The following is a 19,813-nucleotide window of genomic DNA, read 5'->3' as shown; positions in this document are numbered from 1 at the left end:
TGGTAAAGCTGTGGAGCAAGCTAGCTTCTTCACTCTCTGCTACGAGCATCATAGAGCCAGCATTGACAGACTAATTGTTGCATTTTGTGTGACCGCTAACAAAATAGTTGTTCTGGAAATTCACTACACTTCAATGAAGAGTTGTTGTCTTTTTTTTTTTTTTGAGTTGATCCATGACCCACCAGTTGGAAAGCACTGGCATGAATGAATTAATATTGCAAATGAAAGCAGGAGTATTCAAACAGCAGTCAAGAACTGATGCTCCGCACAGGCAGCGTCCTCGCATCCCGTCCCTCAGCTCAGTGTCCCCGACTGGCTGACCAGGGTGGTGCTTCCAACTGCGGGCATGGACCATAAGCCTAATTAGGCCCAGAGCAGCCAGGGTTCTGATCGTTCAAGTTCGGGCTGAAACAATGTTGACGGACAGCCAAACTGTCAAACACATGCATCACAAACTTCAGCATTACGACTCAATGGCGACACATGCGGACACGCGCAGCACCACGGCAACATGTCATACTGACACACGCACACCACCGTCGTCGTGAAACATCAACTAAAACACAAAGAACCTCTTTAAATTACTGACAGAAACTACATTATTATCATTCAACTACACACACAAGTATTAACACAGAGATTACCATGGCAGTAGACTCACACACACTTGTGGCTGTACAAGGGAGAGAGATTTTATCTGTGGGATTGTGTGTGTGTGTGTGTGTGTGTGTGTGTGTGTGTGTGTGTGTGTGTGTGTGTACTGACTCTTGTTCTTGCGCAGCAGGGCAGAGGAGATCCAGGGTTCTGTTTGGACCATCCTGAGAGAGGGCACAGGCTTGTCCTCCACGGTGGATGACGTGATCACCATGGAAATGCTCAGCAAGGGATCAATCCAGCAGGGAAACACTGTCAATCAAAACGCTTTGAACGGTGGGCGGGGCTTGTGAAGGGAGTTTTAGTCTGTCATGAGACGCGTTTTTTTCCGATCCCAGAGTTCGCTTCAACAGTTTACATCCAACTGAATCAATGAATCTTGAAATGGTGGGAAACCGACCGACCAATCAAAAGGCACCTTCTTCTCTGGCTTCTTTCTTTTCCTTTTTTTTTTTGTGACTGTGGTTTCTAAGGCAACCAACTGGTGTACAGGCAGCTTGTCTCTCTGAAGTAAAAATATAAAGGATGTAATCTCTGTCTTCTGTGGAGTTACACTATAGATATAGATATCTCATTCTACATATATATTCTGTTTCTCTGTGGGTATGGGGAGTCTGGGGAAATAGAATATTTGGTTAGTCAGGTTAGCTTTTTTGTTTCGTTGGTTTCGGCAGTTTCATGCATTCTTTCTGTGTGCTGGAGGTTTGTACCGCTCCAGAGCGCTGGTGACTGATATTTTAAATGAGTCAAAAAGTAGGCCTTTCTTCTATTACAGTATGGTAATGAGTGGTTACTCTGAGTAGGAGTTTGAGAATAGACTCTACTTGCTTGTGATAGGTTCACTTAGTCCAGGGCAAGTTGAACCAAAAGTACACAGCTAATAGTTCTTCAGACATCTTAGTAGTAATCCAGTACAGGGTTGTGTGTCCAGTGCAGCCTTCACCAGTAGAACACAGTACAGCTAGTATTCCCAGGTCAATAAGACTCCACGGTCAGCATGGTTCCAACAGATCATATGTTACTTAGCGGAATAAGTTCATCCAATTGTTGTTGCCACACTACTTGTAAAAACACATTAACTAGCTGCAAGTCAAGTCTGTGCTAACCAGGCTCGCCCAGCATGCTGCCAGGTGGGCTGTGCGAGGTGGTGTGACAGAAGGGGTGGAAGAGAAGGAGGTGGAGGGGAGTTGGGTTTCCAGCTGCCTGCTTTTACCCCATCCCTTACGCTAAAAATAGCTCCAATTACTGGCGCTTTCTGGGGGTGGACCCGTCACTGGACAGAGTAGGGCAGTGGGGAGTGATGCTACCACTCGGATTAATCCCAGTGACACACACTGACACACGCACACACACACACACACACACACACACACACACAACACACACACACGCGGCCCTCCACTGGCACAATGTCACAGGGCCTGTACAGCCAGAGCTCCGCGGAGCCTCAGCTCCTCTTCACCCGCCTACAGCAGAAGGTGGCTGGCCTCTGCCAGGGTGAAAAGGAGCCCTTTTTAGAAAAGCCAGACAATAACGTAATCCCACATACACTGCGCGGGGATGTCTCTGTGACAACAAGCAGTTCGCACAAACGCCTGTAAACAAACCAGTCCGCTGCAACGTGTTGATTTCACGGAGACGTGCGGCTCCGGAGAAAGTTCCGCTAACTGGATATCCACAACTCACGGGCCAACGGGGCTGTGTGCAGGAACAAAGTGACGTACCATTCACGAGCAGGGACACTGCACCTCAACCGCTTTCCCTTTTGGGGGCAAAGCTGGGGGAGACGTCGGGGAACAAAAGTTTAGATCCGGTATTTGGGGTTAGATGCCAAATGTCTCCCCGTGTTGAAGAAACACACAGAACCAGCCGCTGGCGGCCTGCATTGTACTCCCAAACTCCGACGGTGTCTTCTGTTTACCAAAGCATAGCTCGATCCAGGAAGAAGTCGAGCCTCTGAGGTAATCTCCCCGAAATAAAATAAAATAAAAAACCACAAACAGCGTCTGAACAGCAACGAACCAAAACTTGAGACACGTCTCCAAAGTAAAGAAAGCAGATCCAGTGAAGTTCCTGAGCTTGCTGTCAGACGCCTTTGATCGCTTCTTGACGCGCCTCTTCTTCCGTCTGCTTCCGCTCTCTCTTCTTTCTCACATTCAATGTCCTCCTTTACGCGTCCTTCTTACAATTGTGGGAGATTTTTTATTCCTTCAAGGTGGAAACCTTCACAAGGGCGATTTGGACTCATGTTTGTCGCCCGTTTCCTTTTCCGTGCTCCTCCGTTAGACGGAATCTGTGCTGCTCTCCCACACTGCTCCCCCACCCTGCGATGGGGACTGTACCATGTGCCCGTGGCGGGGGTCGACGCGGGCCTGTCTGGCGCAGCTTCGCGTAGTCCTGGTAATACCAGGACAGATACGCATACGGGACGGTTACACGACGTTACTGACATTTCAAGGGTTATTTCACATTATCCATTACTCGGACGGCAACTTAATTTACGGCACGCTATCAACGAGCCGAGTGAGTTAGCGGGACAGTAACCCTCCCTCTGACCACAGTGGTCTGTTCCAAGCAGACCTCTGCCGTCCTGGCCATTTATAGTAACAGCGGGATATATATACTGGAACTTTATATTCACGCATACATAGACAACCTTTACTTAAACCCGTTATCCAGTTTTATGGATACAGCTCCGACTAAAACGAGTTGCTACATACTTATAACCACTTCCTACAGGCCAAGAATATGTATTACGTTTAAACAAAACTTGACAGAAGCACATTCTAAAATACATTGAATATACTTTCTAAAGGTTTAGCAAAATACAGCTTTAATCGTGAATTAAAAACAGTTTAGGGTCTGACAGAAATATATTGTGGCGTGCTCATAAGCAAGCGAGTTGTGCAATGTTTATAAGGAGACCTGGGCTGGAGGGAGGGGAAAGGAGAACAGGACAAGGAGACAAGGAGACAGAGGCCTATATTGACAAACCGCCTTTAAAATGTACACGTTTCCCCTTCTACAAAATATGCATATCTTAATATAGGCTGCCCTTATAATTGCTAACATATTTGGTGAAGAAAGAGCTAGTTTACAGTGAAGTTTAAAACAGTAGACACCAACGTTTTTATAACCTTTTATGTGACTCAGGCAACTATGACAGACCTGCACTAATAATAAGTGGAACTAGGTTGTATTATTGCCACCGTGTTACACACAAAAGGCTCATTTGGTTCATTCAGTGTTTCAAAATGTTTGAACTTCTCTGTGCTCGGGTAAACGCAGCCTCAACCCTCACTCAGCACGCACCCGCTATCGGCTCTGTTGCTACCCGACGCGGTGGCAGCTGCAACCCAATTGGCTACATAAAGTCCCATCCTTGGCCGTGATTGGGTAGGGGACGGGTCTGTGGGCGGGGCGGTCGGCTTAGTTTCCCAGTCTCTCTTCAAACGGCGCGAGGCAGGAATGACGCGGAAATAGTTTGAAGATGTCAGAAATGGAGAGAGAGAGAGAGAGAGAGAGAGAGAGAGAGAGAGAGAGAGAGAGAGAGAGAGAGAGAGAGAGAGAGAGAGAGAGAGAGAGAGAGAGAGAGAGAGAGAGAGAGAGAGAGAGAGAGAGAGAGAGAGAGAGAGAGAGAGAGAGAGAGAGAGAGAGAGACTTCCATGAGCACATGGTCACTGAGTGACTCTCTACAGCTGAGATGTGCGACTTCTCCTTCCTCACAAACCAGCCAAAGCTAAAAGTTGTTACTGTTGCTAACCGGCCATTCCGGCTAAATCAGGCACAATGCTGCCTGGGAACAGCTCTGCACACGAGCCGTGTCACAAACCAGCTGACGGCTCCTTAAAGGAAAATCTACCCTCGAATGCAACTCACACTGCATCGAGAAATGTGTGTCACCAGAGTTATTTTTAATGTGATTTTTTTTATATCTTTAACGTGTGCAGATTAATCACTCAGTAATATGTAATAAAAAAAAAAAGGTGATGGTGAAAAGTCCACAGAAGCTTGCTTACTGTAATTACTGACTGTACAAAGTAAGGTCTCCCCTAGTAATCCTCTACTTTATGCACATCAGACTGAAACAGCAGTATGCTCAATAACAGTATATGAGCCATAATACGCTAATACTGCACATAAAGCCCTATAATGATCATGTAAAATAACAATTTGTTTAGAGATGTTGTAATAACTTATTTAGGAATCTCTCATTTATTGTCAAATATCGCTTGCAAAATTGAGCTAAATTCCAAAGGCAAACCTGAGAAAGTTTTTACTGCATTCTGGCTTTGCAATGTCCCTTATAGACTCCAGGTCCTGCAGCTTTCCATGGTAATCTACTCAAGCTCCAGGCTCCAGAACCCATGGTTCAAATCACTGCACTCCCACGCACTGAAAAACAGCTGACCAGTCACAGCTAAAATAAGATAGCGTGGCCTAATAACATGCTATAATTATAGGCCTTGCATTAAGAGATAAGCCATAAACAAGCAGGAAGTGAGATTATACAGCAATACAGCACGGCGGCAATGTACGCTAAAGATGTTAATCACATGCAGATGCATCACTACAGGTGGTCTGCTTTAAAAAAGGCCTAATGCCCAGCTCAGAGTGACTGGATCTGTCTGAGTTGGGAGCCGGGATAACGTAAAGCACGTCGCCACACTTGGGAAGACAGCAGATGGTGCCATGTTTTTAGGGACTCTTTCTGTGCGATTGGCACCCAGGAGTCTCCGCTATCGTCCAAATGGTATTAAACTTGTGTTGAAAGGTTAAAAGGACAGCACTGAGTACAAATGCCAGAAATTACAGAGAGGTTTCTACCCTAAACCAAACAATGAGACGGGATGGAGGGTTTCTCTAAAACCACATGAGAAGTATGAACAAGGATGTGCGATTGACAGCTTTCATTACACAAAAACCATCTCCCGTCCATTGTATTCATAAAAGACAATCAATCCCATCTCTGCCTGCATCACAACAAACAAACAAATTAACTTGTCATGTCTTTCCTTGCATGAAAAAAAAAGAATATTTCAAATGCTACATTAGTCTTTTTCTGTATTTTGTGTAGCTGTTTTGCTACTCTACATACAGTGTGCAGATTTTTTAGACAACTCTGACTATTAAGTTGATTCATGCTAAACTTCAGTACTAATACTTCTGTCTTATAAAATAGGCTGATCTTCCCATTTAAAGAAAAGGCTGTACAGAAAACTATACCACCATGACTGTACAGCAACTAGCAGTGACACAATAGTAATCATCATGTAAATTTACAAAATGGACTTCATGACCATATGGCATTGCTACATCATGCATAGCTTGACATTTTGAGTTTGGTTAAAAAAAACAACAGGTGATTTCATGACTAAAATGTGAAAATTAGAGAGCAAAAAAGAGAACGATAGGCATCAACACATCGCAGGGATTGTACGCTGGGAATACAATGTAAACAAAGGACTGTACAAACTGTAAAATATGCGGTTCAAAGGACACATCCTAAACGCATAAAAAGCCACTCCTGATCAGATGCAGGAAAATGTGTTTTGAGGTTTTCAGTGACGATTTGACACATCGTTTTAGGCCACAAACAGGCCATTTCACCTGTGCTGGCATGGGCAGGCATGATACACGGCCAACGGGACGCAACAAGGGGTCCGGGCACACAGGTATGTATGAAGACAAAAAGACGGAGCTTAACTCTACTGTCAGGCAGCTTTTCGGTGGCCTGCTGTGTGCATATGTTTGTTTGCACTGAGGAGAAGCATTCGAGTGTGCCGCATTTCTACCCCTATCATGCCATGCAAAGCCCACAATTATACCAGCTCCACAATTACAGACAGACGAGCAACAGGTAAACGAGTGTGTGTGTGTGTGTGTGTGTGTGTGTGTGTGTGTGTGTGTGTGTGTGTGTGTGTGTGTGTGTGTGTGTGTGTGTGTGCTGGGGATGACAGGACATTTGTATAGTACAAGCACACACAACGGCTGACCTGCATAATTGTTCAGTAGTTTCTCTGTTAATTATAAGGGAGTTCGTACACTAAAATTACTGTTACCAGGCACAGGCCCTTCAACACAAATTATGAAAATAAAAAACAGACAAAGAAATAGAACTGAAAGTACAATCCTCATGGTGGAAAGAATAAAGCAACATTTATACCCAGTGTCTAAATCATTTAACTAATATGTTGGCAATTATCAGACGTATTTATATGGTAAGATACTTGTTGACCCAATGTCCTGTATAAAAACAATCGTGTTTTATTGTTAGAGTCCACAACAGAAATGATTTAACATACATTACTGGAATGCACATTCAAAAAGATTTAATGATACTTTTTTGGATTTATATATATTTACATAAACTATTGCTGTAATAAATAAATGCACATTGATGCATATTAAGAATAAACACTCTGTTTAAAGTTTTTTGTGCTGCAAGTTGTCCCAACATAAATCATCAGAAACTAAATTGTTTTGTCTTTCAGATTTTTTGTCTTCACTTTTTCTTCTTTTTTTCAGCAGTTTAACCTCATTTTGAGGTTATGTCTTTATGCACTTTTATTGATGATTTACTTTGTTTGATTTAAAATATCAAACATCGTTCTGATAGCGTTAAACCTCATTATAATCTCAAATCCTGCTTCAGTACATTGTTGGGTAGTGATACAGCATATTGCACTGGCAGAAAAAAAGAAAAGCAGCTTCTCAACAGTGGAATTAGATGCAGCCGTTTCCTGTCTTTCTCCTCTGTCTGTTGCTACTTCTGAAATGCGTTGCAATGTCTATATCACTGATTAGTATTTCCCTTCACAGAATTACTGACAAGCTTCCACCAAATCACGTTCAGCTGTACTAACGACCAGACAGCGGAGATTACAACGGCAGCGCGAGGAGGCAAGCAGACTCAAGACTCACGTGCCTTGCAGCAAAATTCCACCCGGCAACTATACGCTGTACCATGGCAACAGCCCTGCCATTGGTCCCCGGTGCGTTTTCAAATGACCAATGGGATGGCCAGCCGCGGGTGATGCTTGTTGCTAGGTAAACATGATGCAGAGGAAAGATAGAGGAGCAGAATTGCCATGCTGCTACTGCAGGGTGATTTCAGTGAGGAGTGGAGGAGGGAGCGCTTCACACTCGGAGATACCCTTCTCACTTGGCGGTGCCAGAGAGACAAAAAACAAAACGAAGCGGGAATGACACAGGAAAAGCGGAATAAAATAAAATAAAAAAGACGGGGAGAAAGCCTGTGGGAACGGTGCTGCCATTGTTCGACACGCACAAATGCCGTTAATGTACACGAAGCTAGCCTGTAGAGAAAACCAGCAACCTATTTGCCGTTACTTTCTTCAAACAATGATATGATTTACTGAAACAATTATAAAAAAATAAGTTTAGAATTATGCTGCCTCCACATTAAAACAGAGTAAACCTAATAAAAAAAGAACCTACTAATGTAAATAAAATATAAAAAACAGTTTGAATAATCTAATACAAAAGGACTTTAAGTGTGTGGTAAATTAATACAGTTAGTTAGCATCAGTCAGCTATAAGAAGTCATGTTCCACATTGTATGGTGACAGTGTGGCCCAGCTGTGTTTCCAATGGTGGTTCAATTCCTTCAAAGTCCCTGTTCATGAACCGTTTGTGTCTGATGATTGTTTCAGATAACAAAACCATTCTGGATTTCTGTTTTAATGATCTATCAGCAACCCGATGACTCTCACGAGCCCAGCAATGGATTCTCATGTTATCATGTTCATTTGAGTGTTGCATATTCCATTTGTATTGGTATTGGCCTGTTAAATATGTACTTAACTTTGAAGTGAAATCAGTGCATTTACTTATAAATTCAAATATCACTTCTTCTGGACGGCAGAGAAAGCTAGAAGCATAAATGACAACTGCCTCTCTCATTCCTTTGGTCTGGGCTCAGCTCGCTGACATCCCTGTATCACACCATACACAGTGTGTGTGTGTGTGTGTGTGTGTGTGTGTGTGTGTGTGTGTGTGTGTGTGTGTGTGTGTGTGTGTATACAGTATATGGTTACACAGTGTTTCCTCCCCAGCTACTCTCACCGCGATGCGAAAACACACACACACACACACACACACACACACACACACACACACACATTACACACCCTCCTGTTGAACATCCTCAGTGATCAGTGAGAATAAGTGGCTGCTGACTCCGAATGGATCAAAGCCGACGTGCAGCTGTCTGCTTGCAGCCGCGGTGCAGAAGGAAACTGGTCATTCATACTGGGAGAAAAAGGGCGTTTGACAAACTCACATCAGACTCGGTATACGCCGATTCGTACTCCGGATGAACGGCTTTTCCAAACGCCTGCCACTACCCAGTGGTAGAATGTAACTAAGTTAATTTACTCAAGTACCATTTACTGTAGCATACCGCTTTCCTCGTGTCACAATTGTGACACGTGCCTGCAAACAACAATTTCAGAAACTTCACGAAACCGACACCCTTTTCACATCATAAGAATTAGTTATTCCCAAGCATAACCCGACCCTAACCCATTACAGTTCTAGTAAGTAACTGCAGATATATCTTTTCAGAACGTATAATAAGCATATAAAATATGTTGCAATGTTCTACAGTAAATCAAACTACCCAAGAGAATATAAAATACTGTTATAACATAGTATAATAATATCATGCTGCAAATACGTTAAATGCATCAGTCATAACAATTTAGTCAATAATAAAATACATAATAACATTGTGAGACATTAGCAGGGGCCAACGCCTTTACTTTAAAGGCAAATTTAATTATGTAGCACAATTCATACACAAAGGCAGTTAAAAGTGCTTTACATGATGAAATAAAACATTAAAAACACAAAGAAGAAAAACAAGTGTTCACATTCTGATAATACCTACATACTTTTACTTCAGTACAATTATGAATGCAAGACTTTTACTTAGTACAGTATAAAAGTATTGTGACACTGTGCTTTTGCTACTTTTCTTAAATAAAGATGTGAATACTTGCCTATACCTATCTGCTTTTCTACAGTTATTTTGGAAGTTTTTGAGAAACATTAAAGCTTTTTTATGAAAGAAAAACAACTTAGGCAAAACTACATTCTTCACTCTACGAACCTCGAATGTAAGCAAGTCATTGATATGTTTTACAGTTACATTTAAGTAAGACTTGTAAATGGGCCCCCAGCCCTTATATTACCTTGAATACTACAGCTGATAATGCCATTGCTATATCATTAATGGGAACGATCATTTTTGCATCATTAGTCATTTTCATTTAAAATGTATTCAAATGATCATGTTGGGTTTTTTTGCGAGGATCTGTACCACGCAAAGTTGTTTGTAGAATATGATTTGTATAAAGGGACGTTTCTGCGGCACCACAATACCACATCCTGCGATTTGGATATTGCACTAGGCTATATTGTGATTTTGATAAAATTCTGATAAATTATTCAGTCCTTTGTTATATCCCAGTTATATTCCTGTAGTTTTACCCATCAATCCTAGACATCATAATAACATGGAACCCATACATGGTAATAAACCTCAACCAGTGATGGGCGTGTTTATAAACAGGCATAATTATGTGTAACAGTTTTTTATTCTCTAAGATGCCGTGGGCTTTGATCCTCTCAAGGTCTGCTGCACTTTGTCCTTTCCTGATGTAACCGTCAAAACTTCATTGAATTTGTTTTTGTCATTTAAAGTGGTTATTTACAGAAAAGCACACAATTCAAATTATTAGGAAGTAAAGTCTAGTAGTAGTAAAAAGTAAAAATCTTGGCATTCATAGTTTCAATGATGTATTATAAGCTGCTTAGAGCTAATGTTAGGAAGGTCCTCAATTCTCTTTCTTATATTGCTGTGAAAGAGTCTCACTAAAAAGTAAATAAAAAAAAAACGCATCACATTGCGTTAATTTTTTCTTAACTTGAATGCATCATAATGAGTCAATGCAACCATTGCTAACATTAGCCGTTAGCAACGTTAAGGAGACAAATTGTGAGCATACTTCACGTACGCTGATCGACGTCAAAGCACTGTGTGTGTGTGTGTGTGTGTGTGTGTGTGTGTGTGTGTGTGTGTGTGTGTGTGTGTGTGTGTGTGTGTGTGTGTGTGTGTCTGCGACGTTACCATCTTTGCCGCATTGTGCCAACAGACATATGAAACTGACTGGCGGGTCCCCTGTCATGGGGGACCAGCTGAAAGCCGATTTGGATCAGTGCATCCCTAGTAATTACATGATAGACGTCATTGGTGGATTCATAAAAACAAACTAAATCTGTTTCCTATGCTAATTGACGACAAACAAGTCACAAACAGAATCTATAGTAAGAGTTTATGTAACATTTATTATCATCTAAGCGTCATGTATACAGTTCATCAGCAACAACATTGTTCTTGAGCATGGAAGTCCATTCTTCACCTTTTGGAGATGTAGCAAAATAATCTAGACTCAAAGACTCACTTACTAGCCTTCAACCCATCCCACAGTCTTCATATAGCCAATGGACTTTGTTGTAGATGGGGGGGTCATCACTGGTCTCTGGCGTTGGGTGTTAATGTGGTCCTCGATCTTTCTCCGGCTGTCTACAGACTCCTGGTCCATGACTGTGGCTGGTTTTGGTCTGAGGAGACTGGAAGAGTTCTGACAGCCGGTAAGTGGACCGCTGAGCTCTGAATCTCCTTCGCTGGCCTGTCAAATTGGACACAATTTTGCTTGGAGATCTCCGAAACCAAATCCACACGGGACAGTTTCCTGGAACATTTGGTCCACGATGAGGTCCATGAACTTATCAAGGTCTCACAAACAGTGACTCTGTTCCAGAAACAACGCTACTGTCAACCTTTGTGTCAGAAATAATGCTTTAACTTACCAAAATAATGACATTCCATATATAACCTTATGATATATCGAACAACAAACCTGTAGTTGGGACTTACAACAACTAATGACTGAGTGATATTGCCTCGGTGGCGCAAGTTCCATGTGAAGGGTTGATATTGTTTGTAAAATATATATGTTTTGACTATGGCAGTGTCAACTCAGAAACAGCTGGCGTGAGCGGCTGCTGATCGGTTACTCCGACTTCAAACGGCAGCAGTCCATATTTCCATTTGAACAATGGATCAAAGGCCAACATGTAGCCTAATATCAAAGGTGATGAACAGTGATGAACTCACAGAGAATTATCACCAGCACTGCAGTTCCCCTCAGCTCTGTAGAGACTCTTTTAGCTCATCGTTTTTGGGTTTTGCTGCCTACAGCTTTATTGTTTTGGTTTGTCGTCATCGTTCCAATGTGGGAAATTAAAATATAAGGTGGGGGGGACACACACACAAATGGGAGACGCAGCAAATATTCTGACCAACAGGTGCTGGTGTGACACCTTAAGGGTGACGGAATTCTTGTGGCTACAAATATAAACATATTTTTTTGGAGAGTGTTTGTTAGTAGATAGTGGTTAGTAGTCATTTTGCTAAAGCAAATTGGAAGCAATGCATTTCCACAATTTTACTATATGTGGCATCTCAGCTGTGATCAGAGCGTTTTGTCAAAGTGTTACTTTACATTCAGCTGAAGCCCAAAATCTAAGAAAAAGTTACATGTAAGCTGGAACATGAGAGTTTTTGATCTTGGTGATCTAAATTAAATACATTTAAGGAGCTGTTCTTTGGAAAGAAGCCTTGCCCTTTAAATACTAGGCTACCCAAACAGGGTTGATAGCTTCAGTAAGTTATACCTTGAAAGGTCAACCTCCAAGTAAAAGAAATATACAAATGTGGACACAAACAAATTCACTAAGCAAGTCTGGTTGAAAAGTCTATTGCTTTTTTTTTTTTTAATACACCATCAAATGGACAGGAAACAAAAGCTTGTCTAATGCTGCTAATTCCTCTGTTGGAAACAGTCAACACCAATCCTGTTTTCACACTAAATGTTTTACCTAAGAAAAATTAAACTTCAGCAACATTTTGTAGACGTTTTGGATTACTCATCTAAAGTAGGTAAAAGTAGAGCAACAACCGTGCTGAGCAGCAACAACAATCACGTATATATTGAGGAAGTGCATCGGTGGATTGATCGCAGAGGCGACGACGTTACCAGCTGAAAGAGCAGCGGCCAATGGGGAAACTGTACTGGGGTGTGCGTTCACAGCCCTCCCCCCGCCAAAGACGGTGCGCCTCACGTCGACAACAAGTCACGTTCACCAAAACAGAAACACCAGCTCCATCCCTGTTATAGCTGAAGGGTTCAAACGGGTCACAGTTCTGCTGTTACAGCCGGTCCATATGAGCCTATACAGCTTTTGGTCCAGCTGTAGTCAAGACTGGAATAACACATGTACATACACACACACACACACACACAGCGTGCATACATATTATATATATATATATATATATATATATATATATATATATATATATACACACACACACACACACACACACACACACACAGTATATATACACACACACAGGCACTGTTGCCAGGCGAGACATAGTCAGGTTCAGTGTGAGACCCAGAAATAGAGTCCCAGTAAGGACAGGTGGAAGGGTCACATGCAACAACCCCATCGCCCAAATTACCACCACACATACACACACACAGAGAGAGAGAGAGAGAGAGAGAGAGAGAGAGAGAGAGAGAGAGAGAGAGAGAGAGAGAGAGAGAGAGAGAGAGAGAGAGAGAGAGAGAGAGAGAGAGAGAGAGAGAGAGAGAGAGAGAGAATCTTAACTCCACTAAAGGTCCACTAAATAGCTTTTTTTCTGGTGCTTTAAACCACATCTCACAGTCTTCCTCAGCAGTTCGCTCTGTTCTCATAGACACAATGATAGTTGATCAGACTCTATCCTTATTTCTGTACTTTCCCTCATCCCCATGAAAAATAATAGAAATGTAGCAATTTTTATAATCTGTAATCTTGATAAAGTTGTCGACAAATACTTGAGAGAAAACATCACTACATGCCACCCACATCTATCATTGCATCTTCCACTGTCCACGTCTGCAATCTGAAAAAGCCGTTTCTTCTTTTCATTGTGAAATAACTCGCACTTCATTCAAAGCATGATATGGCAATGCTAGAGTGATGATGTCATCACCAACAAAAAAGAAGGGGCTGTGTTTTAATCTAATGTTCTGTATGTTGTGGTACACTGACAACACAACACATAGTAAGTGTTTGACTTAAATTCAACTTTTAGGAGAAAAAAGGTGTTTTAAGTTGTATTTAACTACACTTTTTCTCCAAAATTCACCAAAAGTTAGCATTATTTGCAAATTTAAAGAAACATTTTCTTGAAACTTGTAAAACAAAATGTCTTGATGTAAGTAATCAACTGGGGAAGTTTCATGGATATCTATTAGTGGTTTTGTTTTTACCCTATTCACCTGTTAACAACACGTCTTTAAAGGACGTTTTTTCAAAAATACTTTCCAGTTTCCATCCTATCTATATTCTGAAGGTTTTAGAGAGAGGGGTTTGTTCATATAACATTCATATCCTGATTTATAGAACACTTGATTCCTAAAAACGCGGCCAAAATGGAGGATGTGAAGGGAGGCTGAAGACAGTGAACTGACACCTTGCATTCAGATATGTGTCTTCAGTCACACAGTGGGCTCTGCCTGCATCTCTTGTAGAAGCGGGAGCTGCATCAGGTGTGCTGTGGCCGGGCACACCTGTAGCACTTGTCATGAGGGGGAACGCATCGCCGTTATCTTTAGCGGACACGGGTTAGCCCGCTCGTGCCTGCCTCCATCTTTGAAATGAAGCTGCTGAAGTGCACAGATGCTACATGACGCTTCTTATCTTTAGTGTGCTGAGACACTTTCATTCATTTGCCTTGTCAATTTTGTCAGGTTTCAAACATCCCGTACAAAACACCAGACACCAGACAGCGCTGGCATTTTCAAAACTCCATAAGGTGGTTTCACAATTAAGGCCTAACCCGTCTTAAATTAAAAGACCTTGCAACTTTTGGAAGAACTAACACCATCTCATTGCTACATGAAGAGCTGAGTTCATGAGCAATAAGACCCACTGTTCAAGTACCCTTAAGGATTTTGCTGTTGTGTCGAAACCAACGCAGTTAATATCTCCCTAAGCTGCATCAACAAATGACAAGTGTGCGTCACTCCATGTGACAAAGTGTGCAGAGGAAGAAGCACACCGATGTACAGAAATCTGCCTTGAGTGAGAAAGTGGAGTGAAGAAAAGCTTAAACAAAATGCTTCCAAGGAACAACAAAAATGTGTCAGAGTCGCAGAAAAACTCCAGTAATATAGTGGAAGAACAAATACATTTATCCACCCCGAGTTCTGACAAAAACACTGTGCTCGTAGCATAAAACAAGTTGTGCAGTCTGCTGTGTGGAACCAGATCCAAAAACAATGATGACAGTCAGAAGAAGAAGTCACCCACGTTACTTTGCAACTAAAGTAACAGAGCAGTTTTTGTACAACCAACAGAAAAGGACCCAGAAAATCCTAATCACCCAACCACTCCAACATCCACAGCCTGAAGAAGACTCATTTCCTGTCACACTCATTACATATTAAGTTAGCTGAAGGTAGGCCTCACGCAGGCTTCATCTGGCTACAGGTTTGTAAGCACAAAAAAATCCAAAGATTCTTGATTATTCTTGAATTTAGTTTCAGCATGACAAACCAAATACAGGCCGTCATTCATAGAAGTGAAACCACTGGCACGGTGGGGTTGCTGACGCATGGGGCTGGTGTTGTACTACAAAAAAAATTATAATAAATAAATACATTGTGACACAATGCAACCCCATCCCGCAGTTTACCTGGCAAATTGTTGTAACAGAGGATAAAGTGTTTGACGAGCTCCGGCTGAACTTAAAAAATGCAATTTTGCACAGAGTGAGGAGGGAGGAAAGATTTGGGTTTTCATTTATATCAGTGTACTTCTCTACAGAGGAAGGTCTGCATGGAGTTACATTTCTGTCCGTTCCTGAGCAGTAGGACGTTTTGAGCATGGAAAAATATATTTTTGCAAGAACGTACAATATATTTTTGTAGCAAAACTATTATAGCACAATAAAATATTTATTCTGTGCAATTAAGAATCTATTTATTGCCTATCTCAGTTCTGTGACCTTGCAGACACTTGGATACTCTGTGTTTCTCTGCTCTTTGACTGCTTGCCCGTGCAACAATTCCAGCCAATCAGAAAATTGAGCAGCTATTTCTGATAGCCTGACTCCAATCTGACTGTGTCTGACCGTGTTAACGTTACTAAGGGAGTAGAAAAGCACTACAAGTTTTTTATTTTTATTTTCCATAACCCCACATGAGAAGTGTACATGGTTTGGTTACACACCTTGTTTTATGAACCTCAGTTAAACTCAGCTTTGTTAGTTAGCCTGTACTTTATGAACCTGCAGCAGGTTGCTAGCTAACTAGTTAGCGCAGTAGCTAACTAAGCTAGTCGGCTACCGGTGTGGAGATGAACTGTTTTTATATCCGTTTCTTCTATTTGGGGGATATCTATGCTCTTAATTTTGGAACTATGGTTTTCATAATATGGGGGCGCTTTGGCGGATGTGAACCAGGAAGTATAATGTTGCAAAGGAGTCAGTTAATTAGCTGCGGGCTACATTTCTTTGTCTGGGGGGGTGACCGTGTCTAAGTGGAGAGCAGGTCGGCGGTTCGATCCCCGGTTCCTGCTCTGCTAGTCTCATGTCAATGTGTCCTTGAGCAAGACACTTAACCCCTAAATTGCTCCCGTAGCTGTGTCTATGGTGTGTAGAATTGTAAGTCGCTTTGGATAAAAGCGTCTGCTAAATGACTGTAATGTAATGTAATGTCTGTTTTTGGCATCATTCAAAATATACCAAATTAGCTATAAGCAGTTCCTGTAGCCATGGATGTAGAGGCAACTATCACTGGGTTACTTTGAGACTGAAGAAATCTTAAAAATGTGATGAGGAGAAAAGAAAGGAAAATTATCCCCAGTCTATTTCAGTAGTTTTGTATTTATTTTTGATTTTGATTAGCAGCAGTTTAGGTGATAGGAAGGACCGTTTTTAAAGGCTAGTCTGTAGACCAAACTCTGGGGTCATATTGAACAGCATACATAATGATAATCGGCATATTAATCCTGCAGGTTTAATACCCTCAGACACTGTGGGTGAATGGAACGCCGCTTTTATGTTCTACTATTTACACACAAACCCCAAAACAGAGCATCTGGAAGGTCGCTCTGTCTGTTTGAGTCCTCACTGACAGCTAAAGGCTAATTCTGACCGCAAAGCAGGAGGGAACCAAGTCCCCTTTGCCTCCTGCCTTGAGTGCAACAGTTGGAATCTCCTCCAAAAGAGTAACTACAACCAGGCTACATGTGCATCCATCTAGGAGTAGCAACATGCTCGGCCTGTGAATGGGATCTGATAGCATGTCATTGAATTAAAATCCAGTATAAAATCCATTCAGCAAATCTCCTTTTGTTGGCTGAGAAGGCAGAAACACTGCAGTTTTTAGTGGCAGCCTAGGTACAGTACGTACAAGCAGAAAATGGGATGAGCAGCAGAATATATGAAATGTTAATTAAACTGTATCGGACTCATTCAGATAACAGCTGTGGCACACTGTACTTCAAGAGCTCCTTCCTCCGAAGGGCCAGATTCAGATCTATGAAGTTGATCACATTCAAATGTTGGAAGTCAAAAGTTTAACATGGCAATTCTTAAATTGACGTAATGTGATCAGATGATCACTTCTAAAGAGAGGAGGCACAACTCTGTACCTGCTGAACTACAAAAACACATGTTACAGAGTGTCTTTTCACTCACAATCTAAATAAAATAAACACGGACCGTAGGCCAATAATTTTGGCCGTTACTGAATTAACATTAACCAGCTAAATCTGATCTAATTTGCGACTTCAAAAGTTGGCTTATATGAGAAGCCTGCCTGTATACAAGGTAACACGGTTCATGTATTTGTCCCTTTACAACACAGGGTTGCACAATGAAATATCAGTTGTAGCCCATTCTCGCTAAACACAAATAAAACATATATTTAAATTGGAATCGAATAAAATCAAATAAAACAATACATACAGTAATACTATACACATACATGAGATATACTATGGGCCCTATCTAACATCCAGTGCACAGCACAAAAAGCTCAACGCACACACATGCATGTTCAACACACAGGGGATAGGTTATCAGTTAGGAGTGCCCTCTCATCAGTGTACACAATGTGAAACTCATCAATATAAGACTATTCTAGGGCGGTACAGAATAGTTGGAAGCTTCGAAGCTTTGTTCATAATGTTAACGTTTGAATTCTAAACTAGCTGATCTGGCTATCTTGTAGCTTTTCTAACGGTCGCATCTTCGAGAGGGACAAAATGTTGTGGAGGAGGCATTATGATGAAGAGGGGTGAGGCCATGTGAGTCAATGGACCTGTGTGCAAAAAACAATGAATCGCACAAACAGTTAAAGAAAAAAAAGATCTGTTGTATTATAAGACATGATCAATATTAAGAAGGGACATGAATGCCCGTTGAGTCAATGACAGATGTGAACAGAGGCAAACAGATACAGATCCACACCAGGCAGCAGCGGAAACAAAGACGCATCCACTCGAGTCGAACAAAGTTTCAGCTCGAGTAACAGCGGTGTTATCCCCGAGTGTTGGAGAGACGGGAGAAGAGCGGAACGGGACCACGACAGGAAGTAGAGGATGAAGAGGAAAGTAAGCAACACAAGAGTTCCTGTTTAAGTTTTGGAATTAGTCTATCAGCGACTAGAACATGTTTAAATGAGTGTGTCAGAGCTGCCCGTCTCTCTCTCTCTCTCTCTCTCTCTCTCTCTCTCTCTCTCTCTCTCTCTCTCTCTCTCTCTCTCGCTCGCTCGCTCGCTCGCTCGCTCGCACGCACGCACACACACACACACACACACACACACACACACACACACACACACACACACACACACACACACACACACACACACACACACACACACACACACCTTGTTGTCACAGCTGTGCTGTCAGTCAGGGATCTAGTCCATTGGCTGTTTGAGACCAAAAGACACAGAATGGACTTAACATTGTGTCAGTGGGATGGAGCGTTATCTTGGAGCGAGAGAGAGAAAGCCGCTCCTGGATGCTCCACTCCCACTATGCACCCAGTCTGGGATCCATTTAACAAGACTTGATGATGTCCTTGTGCACATTGTGACCACAGTGTTGTTGCCACTTGCAAGATATCAGTGTCACAGTATAAGTACCAAGTACTTAATTGATTTACATTTAAATGAAATAAAGATCCATGACATTGTACTTTTGTTATTTTATGCCTTTTTTTCTGTCCAATAATAAAATACGTGATAGCCACAGAAGTTTAAATGTAATCACAGAAACCGTGGTGATGGTAAAGCGGCTGTGGAAAGCGACTAATCCACCGAGCGGGCGCAGGTGCTTTTTCCTACTTATACCTACTAGAGGCTGACTGAAACTTAGCAGCAGATTCAGCTGGAACAGGTTTCATTATGACCAGAGCTCGGAAGCATAGCTCGCAGTCGGCACAAACTGAATGTTTTAACTGGATCCTCTGTGACGGAGCAACTGATGCTGTGATGGGATGTCTACGGTACAACCTAGCAGCAATCGGGAAAAAAACATTCAGACTTATTTCACTCAGTGTTTTCCGTGCTAGTTGAGAACATTTTCGGAATGACATTTTCCCGCAACATAAGTCACATGTAGCTAAATGGCTCTGCCACTGCCTGGATTTATAAGTCAAATTCTACTGGAACCTGAAATATCGAGTAAGCGCATCTTCACTGCTCAGCAGGACACTTCTGAGGCAACGTGTCCTTCCTCCCATCTGATATACCCATAATGGCCTATACGTGGCCCTTTTGATGGAAGTGGATAAATGACTACACAATCATGCTTACTTGTGGTTCAATAGCAGCAAGAAATGATTTGAGAAGATAAAGAATGAATGAAAAAAATGAGCTGGAGAAGAGGAGGTTGGGGGAAAATGTCCATTTTGAGAATCAAAAGAAGAAAAGCAGTAACACCAACTTCAGCAAGGGTGTGTGCGCGCGCACGTGTGTGTGTGTGTGTGTGTGTGTGTGTG

General features: G+C 42.0%; 1 protein-coding gene across 2 annotated transcripts in view; it reads right to left on the bottom strand.

Annotated features, from left to right (window-relative positions):
- The window catches only part of dyrk1b (dual-specificity tyrosine-(Y)-phosphorylation regulated kinase 1B), a 43,525-nt gene that overhangs the window by 21,782 nt on the left and 1,930 nt on the right, over positions 1-19,813 (bottom strand). The window contains exon 1 of one of the 2 annotated variants that reach the window (XM_068734575.1): positions 766-2,974. The exons of the other annotated variant lie outside the window; for it this stretch is intronic. Within the exon in view, the coding sequence (XP_068590676.1) occupies positions 766-868 (103 nt within the window). The 5' untranslated portion in view covers positions 869-2,974. Of the gene's footprint in view, positions 1-765; positions 2,975-19,813 lie in introns of those variants that run through there. 2 annotated transcript variants of the gene reach the window in all.

This window comes from Cebidichthys violaceus, unplaced genomic scaffold (assembly GCF_023349555.1).
Source record: "Cebidichthys violaceus isolate CVI_PGR_0920_01 unplaced genomic scaffold, fCebVio1.0.p SCAF_65, whole genome shotgun sequence".
Taxonomy (NCBI): domain Eukaryota; kingdom Metazoa; phylum Chordata; class Actinopteri; order Perciformes; family Stichaeidae; genus Cebidichthys; species Cebidichthys violaceus.
Note: the sequence above shows the minus strand (reverse complement) of the source record. Positions and strands in the feature narration are given on the sequence as shown.